This window comes from Mytilus californianus, unplaced genomic scaffold, assembly GCF_021869535.1.
Source record: "Mytilus californianus isolate M0D057914Y unplaced genomic scaffold, xbMytCali1.0.p SCAF_13, whole genome shotgun sequence".
NCBI classification, from domain to species: Eukaryota; Metazoa; Mollusca; class Bivalvia; order Mytilida; family Mytilidae; genus Mytilus; species Mytilus californianus.
In genome coordinates this window covers 19833799-19847838 of record NW_026262615.1, presented here as the reverse complement: position 1 = coordinate 19847838, position 14040 = coordinate 19833799, and the positions used below count along the sequence as shown (strand labels likewise).

The window sequence follows — 14040 nt, the reverse complement described above, 5'->3', positions numbered from 1 at the left end:
ATGGCATTTTCCTATTGTAGGCCCATTAATTTTAAAAGAAATACATTCTAATTGGTCGTATAAATGTATATAATGTATTTTACCGAACACTATTGAAGTTGATTTAATCCATTGTTTAATTGTTTATGCAATTAATGTGAAAGGTTATAGTGATAATATCAATAATAATAAAAGATATTTACTTTCAAAAAAATAAAATGATAATGAAAATAAATATATGGTAAATTAATATGCTGCTCTTTTTTCAAAGTGAAAAAAAGACATTGCCTGTATAATGTTTGCTTCATGTAAAATCTGTTAACTTGTGCGGGGTATCTTTTTTTATATCTGTGGAAATATTCATGGTCATATTTTTGATAAAAAAAATAATTAGGGACAAATTATATATAAAATACATTTTAATTGATCGTATAAAAGTATATAATGTATTTTACCGAACACTATTGAAGTTGATTTGTTAGTCTTACCTTAATAGTTGTGTAAAACAGACTGAATGTCATGCAGGGAAGTAAAATGTCCAATATCTAGGACACTGATCTGAATAGTAGATAAGACAACTTATAACCTGTTTAAAAAGCTTGCCGATGCACATCTGATTAAGTTATTCCCGACTCACGGGATGGGTAGGATGCTGTAATGACTTTGTCAATCTCTCCTTCCTCCCCCTACCTTTCTTTACGATACACATAACTCACCTTCTGTAATTTTTATCATTTTACTGAGAGTGGAATTTTTCGTCACACATGACCCATCTTCTTTACAAAGAAATGGTTTGATATTTAGTCTTTAACTTTTGTTAAGTTGTGCCGTTTTGAAAATTTGACATCCGCTTGTCAATGTTTTCTCATCTGACAATACTTTGCTTTTTTATTATTTTTTTATTGAATTAAAAGGAAAGGGTATGGTATGTCAGTTCATGAAACACAATCACTGCATGCACATAAAATCCAACACCAAACGGACACTACTACCAAATCCACGTCTGGGCAAGAAAGAAGATACCAAAAACATACATGACATATGATGGATCTTAAATTACTCTATAACAGTTCAATCAGAGAAAGATGACTATATATTCCTAACTGAAATTCGACAAACATATACAGACAGAAGTCAAGAAAGCAAACCAACTAGTTGGAATTATTATAAGAACATTTAATTATTTAGATTATTAGTATAATTCTTCTGGCTACTATTTAAGGCATTAGCCCGTCCTCATCTTGAATATGATGATAGTGAATTGAACCCGTACAAAAAGAAAGATATCATGATAATTGTAAACGTTTAACGTAGAGCAACAACAATGTTACCCACCCTCAAAGATTTGTCATACAAAGAACGATTGAGAACTCTGAAAATTCCTACATTGAAATTTCGAAGGCTAAGAGGCGACATGATAGAGACCTACAAGATAACAACAGGAGTTTATAACCCAAGAGTAAGAGAAGGCTTATTTACGCGTAACACAAGGTCGACAACAAGAGGAAACTCATGAAATTGGTTGAAAATAGAAGGAGAATAGACATAAGGAAATACGTCTTTACGAACCGAGTAGTGGAAGTGTGGAATAGCCTACCAGACATCATAGTGCCTGTAAAGAACGTAATGATTTTTGAACATCGTTTAGACAAATATTGGAAAGACCACCTACTAATATATGGCTTTAACACTTAATACACATACAACACCAGAAGAAGCACAAGTATAATAAGTGAAGATAAAACAAAGCCAAATATAGAGGGGCAAATTGACCTCCTACGTTTGACAGCACTAATGTAGAAATAGGTAGAGGTAGGTAGAGGTATGTAGATACTTTAATTGTAAAACGTTTATCTCAAAGTCACAGAAACGCCTTCAATAGTAGCAACAATCCTCACATCACTGCAAGTTCAAGATGGTCCCTTCAATTTTAACATATGAAAAAGTAAATTAAACATAGATTTGAGAAGAAAAATAAGTAAGATGCCCCTCTGTTTAGTGGGAGAATTGAATAATTTCTTTTTACTTTACGAAAAACGAAATAATAATAAATATGTTATATTTAAAAAAAAAAAGATGTGGTATGATTGCCTATGAGACAACTCTCCACCAGAGACAAAATGACATAGAGTTAGTATATATAGGTCACCATCCGGCCTATAACAATGAGCAAAACTCTTACCGCATAGTCAGCTATAAAAGGTCCCGAAATGACAAATGTAAAAAAAATCAAACGAGAAAACTAACGCCCTCATTTCTGCACGAAACAATGAACGAAAAACAAAAATATTATACAATAACAAACGACAACTGATTTACACGTTCTGACTTGGGACAGGCACATACAGAACTCTCCCCCTAACCTGGGACTGTGGTGTAACAGAACACCATATTTGCATATTTTTGCCAAAATTACTTTATGAATGAAGATGACAGGCATGGAATTCCTGTACCCAGTATAGTCTGTTGCCTTCATTTGGCGTCAGTTGTCCTTCTGTAATCTTTTCATTTGTCCATCTTCTGGCATCCGTCTCTAATGTAAGTCATCTATTGGCTGTTGATTGTCCGTCCTTTGTCCTTTGTCCGTCGTCTGTCGTCCGTCCTTCTGTTTTCCGTTTAAACCTTTTTAAACCATTTGGCCGATTGATTCTCTTTGAAAGAAAGTACAATTGACATGAATACGTACAAAATGCAAATAATCTAAAGACAAAGACATTTGATACTTAAAACTATCCTTTTTGTTTTTCAAAGTTACAGACATGGGTAGTTTTAAAGTACATGATATAAGCATGCCTGTTTAGGCAAAAAAAAAAAAGCAATTAGGTAATTCTATAGTACAATATTAACTTCGAATTTACAACCTTAATATCATATACGGGTATTCGCTATGCTAAAGTTGACTTAGAGGGAGGGTTGGGATCCCGCTTACATGTTTAACCCCGCCACATTCTGTATGTATGTGCCTGTCCCAAGTCAGGAGCCTGTTATTCAGTGGTTGTCGTTTGTTTATGTGTTACATATTTGTTTTTCGTTCATTTTTTGTACATAAATTAGGCCGTTAGTTTTCTCGTTTGAATTGTTTTACATTGTCATTTGGGGTCCTTTTTATAGCTGACCGTGCGGTATGGGCTTTGCTCGTTGTTGAATGCCGTAAAGTGACCTATAGTTGTTAATTTCTGTGTCATTTGGTCTCTTGTGGAGAGTTGTCTCATTGGCAATCATACCACATCCTCTTTTTAATATTTTCACTTTTTTTTAATTGCATGATTTCTTGCATAAATTCAATTTTTATAAATAACATGACGTCGGCAAAACCTGGTCAAAGGAAAATTATGTCTTGCAGAACTTTGATGGAAATCAAAACTTCAGGAAAGACAACAGTAACAGTTCCACAATAGAAGCGATTTTTTTCAGTTAATGTCTCTTCAGTGATGCTAAAGGTTAAAATATTTGATAATCCATGCAAAACTTACTTGCTTAGTCTTTAGTTTTCTATGTTGTGTCATCTGTACTATTATTTGTCTGTTTGTCTTTTAATTTTTGGCCATGGCGTTGTCAGTTTGTTTTCGATCTGTGAGTTTGACTGTCCCTCTGGTATCTTTCGTCCCTCTTTTACTACTATACACACGATAAAAAGCTGATAAATAACCTGTATATTCGAATTTATACAAATAGTATGGGAAATCCTCTTCATGAAACTCTCCATGGCATTATTGAATTATATAATTAATTATCACTATATTTCAAATAAATAAAAATGAATTGGAGGGAAAATAAACTTTCAGTGATCAGCACTGCATGAGACATTGGAACTCCGAAGTGATCTTCACCCTTTAATTGATCATAAAACCTAAGCAAATGCAATTTAAAGACGGTGTTGAATAGTCAAAAGCAAAGCTTGTAACATTGATTTTAAAGCTGTATATTCAATTCAAAGTTATTAACACTAATTTTGCATGGTCAAAAATCATATCACATGTTTTCATCATGACTTGATTGTTTTACTCATAAACCATATTTCAGTCAAATTATAATTACCAATTTCAAGTTTTAAGCATCGTCAAATAAAGCTGTTCAGTTATAAAAGGGATGCAGTACGCTTGCCCATTAGACAGCTATATCCTACAGAGACCAAAGATAGAAGATTTACGCGACTGTATGTCATTTTTCAAAAACGGTTTTCAACAATAAGCAAAACCCATACCGTGTATATAAAAGGCCACAGCATGACAAAATGTAATACAATTAAATAGAAAAATCCCACGGCCTTATTCATACTAAAAATAGAAAACCAAAATTAAATCTATAACAGTGGTATAAGAGCTGAACAAATGAATTAACTGTAGAAAATCAAAAGGAAAGGACATGACATACCTGATCCACACGAAGCACCCAAAACAAAACATCACAAAAAGACGAACGACACAAAGTGCCGATCTAAGAATAACCGCAGTTACTAAAATATCGATCAAAGCCGATAAAAACTAATATTTTAAATCAATCATATTTTCACAGACTAAAATATCAATCAATACACATCCTACATATTTCGTGCAAAAACGTCACACAAAGACGAATAACAGCATGCACACTAATGCAATGCCAAAGTATCCAGATTTTACAGACGAAAGAAAGCAAGATAACAAGAAATTCACACATATTTGTACGCGGCAAATGTTAAGCACATGCATGTAACACAAAAGTATTTACATGATAGGTGTTGCGCATATAAAAGAACATTGAGGCAAATATTCAGTTTGTACTTGCATGTGCTTTTTGCCAGATCCTAAAACTATTTGAAAAATGTCCGAAATATATATTCTTTTCACAAAACATATATACATTGTAATCACCTTTTCCAATACATTATAACTGCATTTATTTCGACGTTGTGGAGAAAAAAATACTCGTCTGTAATGTCTCAATACCGCAATTTTAAATCAGACAATAATTTAGATTTAAAATCCAAAATCGAAATTAGTAAACAAAAATAAAAGCCAAATAAGGCCCTGATCGCGCCCTGTACTTAGTAGCCCTTGTATCGCTTCAGTTACGAAAGAAAACGTGTACTACGATAAATCCAGCTTTTGTTTGCAATCATGCATGGTTCAACCTGGAAAAAGAATTTTAAGACTCCCAATTCTATAATTATATTTAAACAAGGGTTACAGCTCTCGCACAGGAAAACTTTATCATCGAAGACCTTGGCCCTTATGTAATTGGTGTTCTTAAATGTTTCATTTATTGAGACTAGTGTACCTAATAAAGGTTATAAAAAAAATTGCCATGCACACCGAGATTGATATCGCACAATTTCAGTCGTATTCTTAAATTCTTAGGAAGATCTAGAGGAAGGGCTACAAAAGTACAAGTACTACGCCGTTTTAACGTTTCTGGTCCAGTGCCTGTTTTAAGTCGGGAATATCGCCGATTTTTTAGCATCCTGTAAATATTTTGTCATTTAGAGATTAAATGATTGTTTGATAAATTTAATAGTTTCTGTTAGTTTTATCATTGTTTTCAAATATCGGTGTTTTATCTTGTCAAAGTCTGTATGTTGACCTTTTTGTTTTATTTTTTAAAGACGATGGTTTGCTGTCTTAACAACAAATGCTCCAACAGTGCCATTGCATCGAACGTTTTAAAATACTAAATTTCCCTTCATTGATAAATTAAATTTAATAAAAAAATAGTTTTCCTCTAAACAAACAAAGTAAAAATGTGTTCAATAAAACTCAATTGAAGCAAACATTAAATATATCATACGTTTTTAAATTTTGATTTGGTACTATTTTTCAGTAGGGTCCAGTACCATCCATTTGTTATATATGTTGAAGGTCTTTTCAGACGGTGTCCATTTAGGCAAAAGGTAAGGTTTTGTTTCTAAATTTCTGCTGAGAAAGGAAGTGCCAGTATCATTCTGGTAGATTTTTGAAAAAAAATCCCAAAAGGGAAAAAAAGATGTATTTTACCGAACACTATTGAAGTTGATTTGTTAGTCTTACCTTAATAGTTGTGTTGTGTTAAACAGACGGAATGTCATTCAGGGATGTAAAATGTCGAATAACAAGGACACTGATCTGAATAGTAGATAAAACAACTTATAGCTTGTTTAAAAACCTTGCCGATGCACATCTGATTAAGTTATTCCCGACTTACGGGATGGGTAGGATGCTGTAATAACTTTGTCAATCTCTCCTTCCTCCACCTTACTTTTCGTTACGATACACATAACTCACCTTCTGTAATTTTTATCATATTACTGAGAAAGGAATTTGTCGTCACACATGACCCATCTTCTTAACACAGAAATAATTTGATATTTGGTCTTTCACTTTTGTTAAGTTGTACCGTGTAGCAAATTTGACATCCGCTTGTCAATGTCTTCTCATTTGACAATACTTTGCTTTTTTATTATTTTTAATCAAATTAAAAAGAAAGGGTATGGTGTGTTAGTTCATGAAACACAATCACTGCATGCAACACCAAATGGACTCTTCTACCAAATCCACGTCTGGGCAAGAGAGAAGATATCAAAAACATACATGACATATGATGGATCTGGAATTACACTATAACAGTTCAATCAGAGAAAGATGACTATAGATTCCAAACTGAAATTTGACAAACCTATATAGACACAAGTCAAGAAAACAAACAAACTAGTTGGAATTATAAGAACATTTAATTATTTAGATTACTAGTATAATTCTTCTGTCTACTATTTAAGGCGTTAGCCCGTCATCATCTTGAATATGATAGTAGTGAATGGAACCCGTACAAAAAGAAAGATATAGGGATAGTTGTAAACGTCCAACGTAGAGCAACAAACATGTTACCCAACCTCAAAGATTTGTCATACAAAGAACGATTGAAAACTCTGAAAATTCCTACATTGAAATTTCAAAGGCTAAGAGGCGACATGATAGAGACATATAAGATAACAACAGGAGTATATAACCCAAGAGTAAGAGAAGGAATATTTACACGTAAAACAAGGTCGACAACAAGAGGAAACTCGATGAAATTGGTTAAAATAGAAGGAGACTAGACATAAGGAAATACTTCTTTATGAACCGATAAGTGGAAGTGTGGAATAGCCTACCAGACATCGCATTGCCTGTAAAGTTCGAAAAGATTTTTGAACATCGTTCAGACAAACATTGGAAAGACCATCTACTAATATATGGCTTTAACACTTAATACACATACAACACCAGAAGAAGCTCAAGTATAATAAGTGAAGATAAAACAGAGCCAAATATAGAGGGGCAAATTGACCTCCTACGTTTGACAGCACTAATGTAGAAATAGGTAGAGGTAGGTAGAGGTATGTAGATACTTTAATTGTAAAACGTGTATCTCAAAGTCACAGTAACGCCTTCAACAGTAGCAACAATCCTCACATCGCTGCAAGTTCAAGATGGTCTCTAACAACAGTATCATTTGTTTAAGGAAATGTTTATTAGAGGTTCAGTGATATGCAAAATAAATAAAATCAGATAAATGTATCTTTGAGAAATGTTTACAGTGGGTTGATTTCTCCTCCCTAATATATGAAAAAGTAGATTAGACATTGATATGAGAAGAAAAATAAGTAAGATGCCCCTCTGTTTAGTTGAAGAATTGAATAGTTTCTTTTTACGAAAAACAAAATAACAACAAATATGATATATTTAAAAATAAGAAGATGTGGTATGATTGCCAATTAGAAAAATCTCCACCAGAGACAACATGACATAGAAGTTAAAATATATAAGTCACCGTACGGCAGAACCCATACCGCATAGTCAGCTATAAAAGGCCCCAAATGACACCTGTAAAACAATTTAAACGAGAAAACTATCGGTCTGATTTATGTACAAAACAATGAACGAAAGCCAGTATGATATACAGCAACTAACGACAATCAATGAATTACAGGCTTCTGACTTGGGACAGGCATCTTAAGAATGTGGGTGGGGTTAAACATGTTTGCAGGCGCCCAACCCTCCCTTAATTTGGAACAGTGGTGTAACAACACAACATAAGAACAACATATTTGCATATTTTAGTCAAAATTACTTTAGAAATTAATGCAATGACAGGCCTGGAATTCCTGTATCAAATGTAGTCTATTTCAATTACTTGGCGTGACTTGTAATCTTCTGTAATCATTTCATTTTTCCATCTTCTGTCATCCATCTCTAATGAAAGTGCTGTACCGTCTTTCGATTGTCCGCCCTTTGTCCTTTGTCCGTCGTCTTTCGTTCGTCCGTCTGTTGTCCGATTTAACTCTTTTTAATCCACTGGGCCGATTGATTCTCTTTGAAAGAAAATCAGTTGACATGAATACGTATAAAATGCAAAAAAACGCCAAGACAAAGACATTTAATTCTTCAAACTATACATTTTGTTTTCAAGGTTACAAAAATGATTAGTTTTAAAGGACATGATATAAGTATGAGTTTTTTTAAAAGGCAAAGAAAAGCAATTAGGCAATTGTCCATTCTTTGTCGTTTGTCCGTCGTCTGTCGTCCGTCCCTCCATTGTCTGTTTAAACTTTGACATAAATACGTTCAAAAATGCAATTAATGTAAAGACAAAGACATTAATTCTTAACACTACACATTTTATTTTTCAAAGTTACAAACATGATTTAGTTTAAAATTATAAGGATAACTGTTAAGGCAAGGAAAAGCAATTAAGCAATTCTATAATACAATATTAACTTCGGATCTACACCCTTAATACCATATAGTGAAACTTATTGTGTTGAATTAGACATTTACTTTTTTAAATGCATCAATTCTTGCATATATAAAATTTTTAGAAATAATATGGCGTCGGCAAAATCTGAACAAAGGACAATGATGTCTTGCAGACTCTTGATGGAAATCAAAACTTCAGGAAAGACATTAATTGTTCCACCTATTCTGCAATAGAAGACAATTTCTTCAGTTACTTGCTCTGTAGAGATGCTTAAGGCCAAAATGTTTAGAAACCAAAAATTACTACTTTACAAACCATAAAAAGCTGAAAAATAACCTGCATATTCGAATTTATGCAACTGGTATAGGAAATCCTCTTCATTAAACTCTCCAAGGCATTATTGAATTGCATGATCAATTATCACTATATTTCAAATAAATAAAAATGGATTTGAGGAAAAAAAAACTTTCTGTATAATCAACACTGCATGAGACATTTGAACTCCGAAGTGATCTTCATCCTTCAATTAGACTCCAAAACCTAATCCAATGCAAGTCAGCAAAGCATGCATCATTGATTTTAAAGCTGTATAAGTCAAAGTTATGAACACTCACTTTGCATGGTCAAAAATCATTCGAAATGTTTTTATCATGACTTGATTGTTTTACAAATAAATTATATTTCAGTCAAATTAAAATTACCAGTTTGAAGTTTTAAGCAATGCCAAATGAAACTAGTCCGTTAATAAGGAGATGGGGTATGCTTTCCAATGAAACAGCTATATCCTCTAGAGACCAAAGCTCAAAAATTTACACGACTATATATCATCGTACGGCCTTCAACAATGAGCTAAACCCATACCATATAACAATATAAAAGGCGGAAGCATGACAAAATGTGAAACAATTAAAGAGAAAAAAAACCTTGGCATTATTTATGCAAAAAACAGAAAATCAAAATTAAATCCAGAACAGTGTTATAACAGCTGAACATAGGAACTAACTGTAAAACATCAGTAGGAAAGGACATGACTAATCAAATCGGCACGTAGCTCCCAAAACAAAAACTCACAAAAAGACGAAAAACACTAATTGCCGATCTTTGAAAAATCGCAGTTACTACAATTTCGTTCCAAGCTGATGAAAACCAATATTTTAAATCAATCATGTTTCAATAAAGATAAATTCACACATATGTGTACGTGGCGAATGTTGAGCACATGCATGTACTACACAAATATTTACATGATAGGTGTTGTTCATGTAGAAGAACATTGTGGCAAATATTTAGTTGGTACTTGCATGTACTCTTTGTCAGATCCTAAAACTAATTGAAAAATGACCGAAATATATATACTTTTCACAAAACACATATACATTATACCAACATTTTCCAATACGTCATAATTGCATTTATTTGAACATCGTGTATCAAGAACTTCTAGTCCGAATTTCTCAATACCTCAATTTTAAAACAGACATAAATTTAAATTTTCAAATCTCAAGTCGAAATTAGTAAAAAAAAAATGAAGCCAAATAAGACCCATATCGCACCCTGTCCTCTGTAGCCAAAATATCGTTTTAGTTACGAAAGAAAACGTGTACTACGATATATTCCAGTTCTTGTTTATTTGTAATCATGCATGGTCCAACATAAAAAACATTTTCAGATTCCCAATAATATAATTATATTTTAACAAGGGTCGCAGCTCTCGCACAGGAAACTTTACCCAAGACGATGTTGGCCCTTATGTAATTGGCGTTCTTAAATATTTCATTTATTGAGACTAATGTACTTAATAAAGTTCATTCAAGAAATAGACTATTTTCATATAACCGACTTTTGTGTCCATATTATATAATTTTTCGACAGGTTACCTTTTCTGTGGTAGAACATCCTGGTACTCGGTCAAGTAAGAGTAACCAAAATAAGTAAAATCAAATACATAATCGGTGTTATTTTAGGGGAAAGTTTACTGTTTTCCGATGATTTTGTCGTGTAAAGAAAATATGCTGTAGTTAATTTTCCCCAAAAATTGTACCGATTGAAAGCTTGATTTTACTTCTTTACGTTGCTTTTACTTGACTTGGTACCAGGATGTCTAACCACAGAGTAGGTAACCTGTCGAAACAAAGTAAACTTCGGAATAAAAAAGACGGTAATATAGAAATAGTCTATTGAAATGCACACTGAAATCGGTTTTTATATAGAATCCTAAATTCCAAGGAGGATCTACAGCAAGGACTACAAAAGTACAAGTATTACACTGTTTTAAAATTTCTGGTCCAGTGTCGGTTTCAAGTCGGGAATATCGCCGTTATTTTTGCATCTTTAAAATATTTTGTCAATTAAAGAATATAGTATTGATTGCTCATCTTTTATAGATTCTGTTAGTTTTATCATTTTTTCAAATATCGACGTTTTATCTTGTCAGAATCTGTATATTGACCTTTTGTTTTATTTTTTAAAGACGCTGGTTTGCTGTCTTAACAATAAATGCTCCAACATTGCCATTCAATCAAAAGTATTAAAATACCAGATAAATGTTCATTGTAAAATTAAATTTAATAAAAAAAAAATGTTTCCTCTATATAAACAAAGGATAATGTGTTAAATAATACTCCCCTGAAGCAAACATTAAATATATCATACGTTTTTTTTTAAATTTTAATTTGGCACTATTTTGCAGTAGGGTTCAGTACCATCCATTTGTTATTTATGATGAAGGTCTTTTAAGACGGTGTCCATTTAGGTAAAAGGTACGATTTTGTTTCTAAATTTCTGCAGAAAAAGGAAGAGCCAGTATCATTCTGGTAGATTTTTGTGTGAATTTGAAAAAAAAATCCCCAAAAGGGAAAAAAAGACCTATTAAAATGTATAATTCAAATTTTAAAAATAGACACGCTAATTGTAACTTTGTCTCCATTTGAAATTAACATCACACCTGTTTCCTTGTTAATGGCTATGGCATTAGGAGTTTCAATTCTATTGTCGTGATTTAAAATTGTCTTGCATGATTTCCCATCGGGTGAAACTTTGACTATTTTCTGACTTTTCCTGCATGCTACATATATAAAACCGTTTTTATCCAATGCAATTCCTGCAGGCTCACTAATATCTTCGTGTGTAAGTGTCCAAAGCAATGTTCCACTGCTGTTGTAACAGTAAACCTTGTTCTGCATAAATTTGGTGCCATAAATAAATGAATTCGACCATGAAATATCATGCACGTAAATTCCTTCTAAAAGTTGTTTTGATTCATCGTGAAGCGTCATGACAATGACACCTTCGTTTGTATCCATAGCTACTACAAGAACGTGGCCATCACTTGCAACTCTGTAACAGGCCTTTGGAACATCAATCCTTCTGACGACCTTGCTCTTGTTTATATCAACAAGCGTTACCTGACATGCCTTGTATAAAATAACAGCCACTATATTCTCTTTAACAAAGCACATATTTTCTACTGAATCTTCAAATGTTATCACGTTTTTCATAAATATGCCATCATTCTTAAACATCACCAGACAGTTTGACTCTCTATCTAGAAGTATAAAGTTACCATCAGGTAGTATACAACAGCCAACTACACGTAATTTTCGCCCTTTTGGTATCTTCAGAGTGTTCAAGAACGATGGTTTTATGTTATCAATCTTTTGAATAGGAATTACCTGCTGTGCTTGATATTTTCTTCCCGCTTCGGCTTTGATATTACAAGGACGAATTTCGATTGATATTTCTCCAAGCGATTTGACGTCATTGAGAAATGACTCCAGGGCAGGTGAAAATGCGACATGCAAGTTGTTCTCATTGAAACTACCTTCGCGCATTAGATTTTCTAGGTAATTCCCTTCTTGCGATGTAATTTTCTCAATTTCTCTCAGACCTACATAAATTTGAAGTTCAGTTGCGTATTTCGTCATGTTTAAAAAATCGTCTTGTAATCTTCTAATCTGTTTTGCTCGTTTTTCAACGTCGTGTAAGATAGTATCCATTTGTGATTTTAGCGTGGAATGTTCAGTTTCTAGATCATCAAGAACTTTCTGTTCTAATCTGGTAAGATGTTCATTGACATACTTGCGCATTGACGTTATGTCCTCGATTATTTTTTATTTCTGCTGTGCATTTGTACTAATTCTACTCCTCAAGTATTTTATTTTCTCCTCGCAGTTAATTGTAAGATCCTTGAGATCTTTTTCAAGAAGCGGAACCGAGGCAGATGATTTAACTTGATTTAGAGTGTCGGACAATGGCAATATGGTTTGACAAGCCTGATGTTTATCAGTGATACAGTGAACACAACATACACATTCATGGATCGAACAATAGAGTTCAAACTTCTCGTGGTCTTTACATCGATTGCTCATCCCTTTCATAAAGGCCGGTAACTTATTGTAATTTCCGACCGATATAGTTTTGTGGTCTTTCAATGTTCTTGACTTCTCATGATGGGTCTCGCAATCAACACAAAGGAAGTCTTCGCATTCTGTACACCACGTGACTGCATTACGTGTTGCATCTTTTTCTTTACAAAGAGTACACCACTCCTTATTTTGAGATGTCATTTTACTAAATGATTTCTACAAATATAGAAATATTTGGAAGACTAATACATTTTCATGATCGTTTCATCTATAGTCTTATTAGGCTTTTGAAAACCACGTTCACAACAACTGCTGTTCAAAAAGTGTTGGAATGATATGCAGCCGCAAAGTATGGACAAAGGATTTTTTCAGGTAAATGAAATTTTTTTTTTTTTGTTTTTTTTGTTTGTTTGCGTTTTGAGGATTTTTTCTTTGCAATGGTACATTCGGTTTTTTTTTTTCGACTTATAGTTTTTGATTGTCTAGTTTGTATCTTGTATTTTTACAGCTATTTGAAATAAGTAAACACATTTAGTCTGATTGTTTTGTTTTATATGTTCAAAAAAAAATTGTCAAATACAAGCTGTGATTTTAAAAGAGTATGGAGCTATAGCTTAACAACAAAATAATTTAGAAGTTATGTCAAGCAAGTATTTTATCTGGCATCGAAGTGTATTTGTCTACCCGTGACGAACAGGATTGTTTTTTTTATTAAAAACTTATTTACTGTCTGTGACTACTAAATAAAGAATGTAATATAGGTTATCTATTCAACAGTGTTGTATCAAAGACTTTTAATTTAAAGATTATGTAAGATTGTTTGCTGTTTGATTATCTACCCTTTAGAAAATTACTTCTACCTTTTTGAGACTATAAGATTCACAGTTTGCTTTAATTATATTAGAAATTCACAAGTTAAAATGAAATATTAAAGAAAATTCATTAACTTTGTAGTAAAATAATAAACATCATACATGCAATAATCATCATTATTATAAAATTACAA

At 32.8% G+C, this 14040-nt stretch overlaps 1 protein-coding gene across 7 annotated transcripts in view; it reads right to left on the bottom strand.

Annotated features, from left to right (window-relative positions):
- Window positions 1-14040, bottom strand: part of LOC127723333 (uncharacterized) — an 80899-nt gene that overhangs the window by 61564 nt on the left and 5295 nt on the right. The window contains exon 2 of one of the 7 annotated variants that reach the window (XR_007992004.1): window positions 11120-13250. The exons of 2 other annotated variants lie outside the window; for them this stretch is intronic. Coding sequence is in view for 4 of the 5 variants with exons in the window: in XM_052229905.1 (XP_052085865.1) it covers window positions 11553-12755 (1203 nt within the window). In the remaining variant the exon portion in view is untranslated. Of the gene's footprint in view, window positions 1-10066; window positions 13251-14040 lie in introns of those variants that run through there. 4 more of the 7 variants (XM_052229903.1, XM_052229902.1, XM_052229905.1 and 1 more) reach the window with 4 other exon arrangements.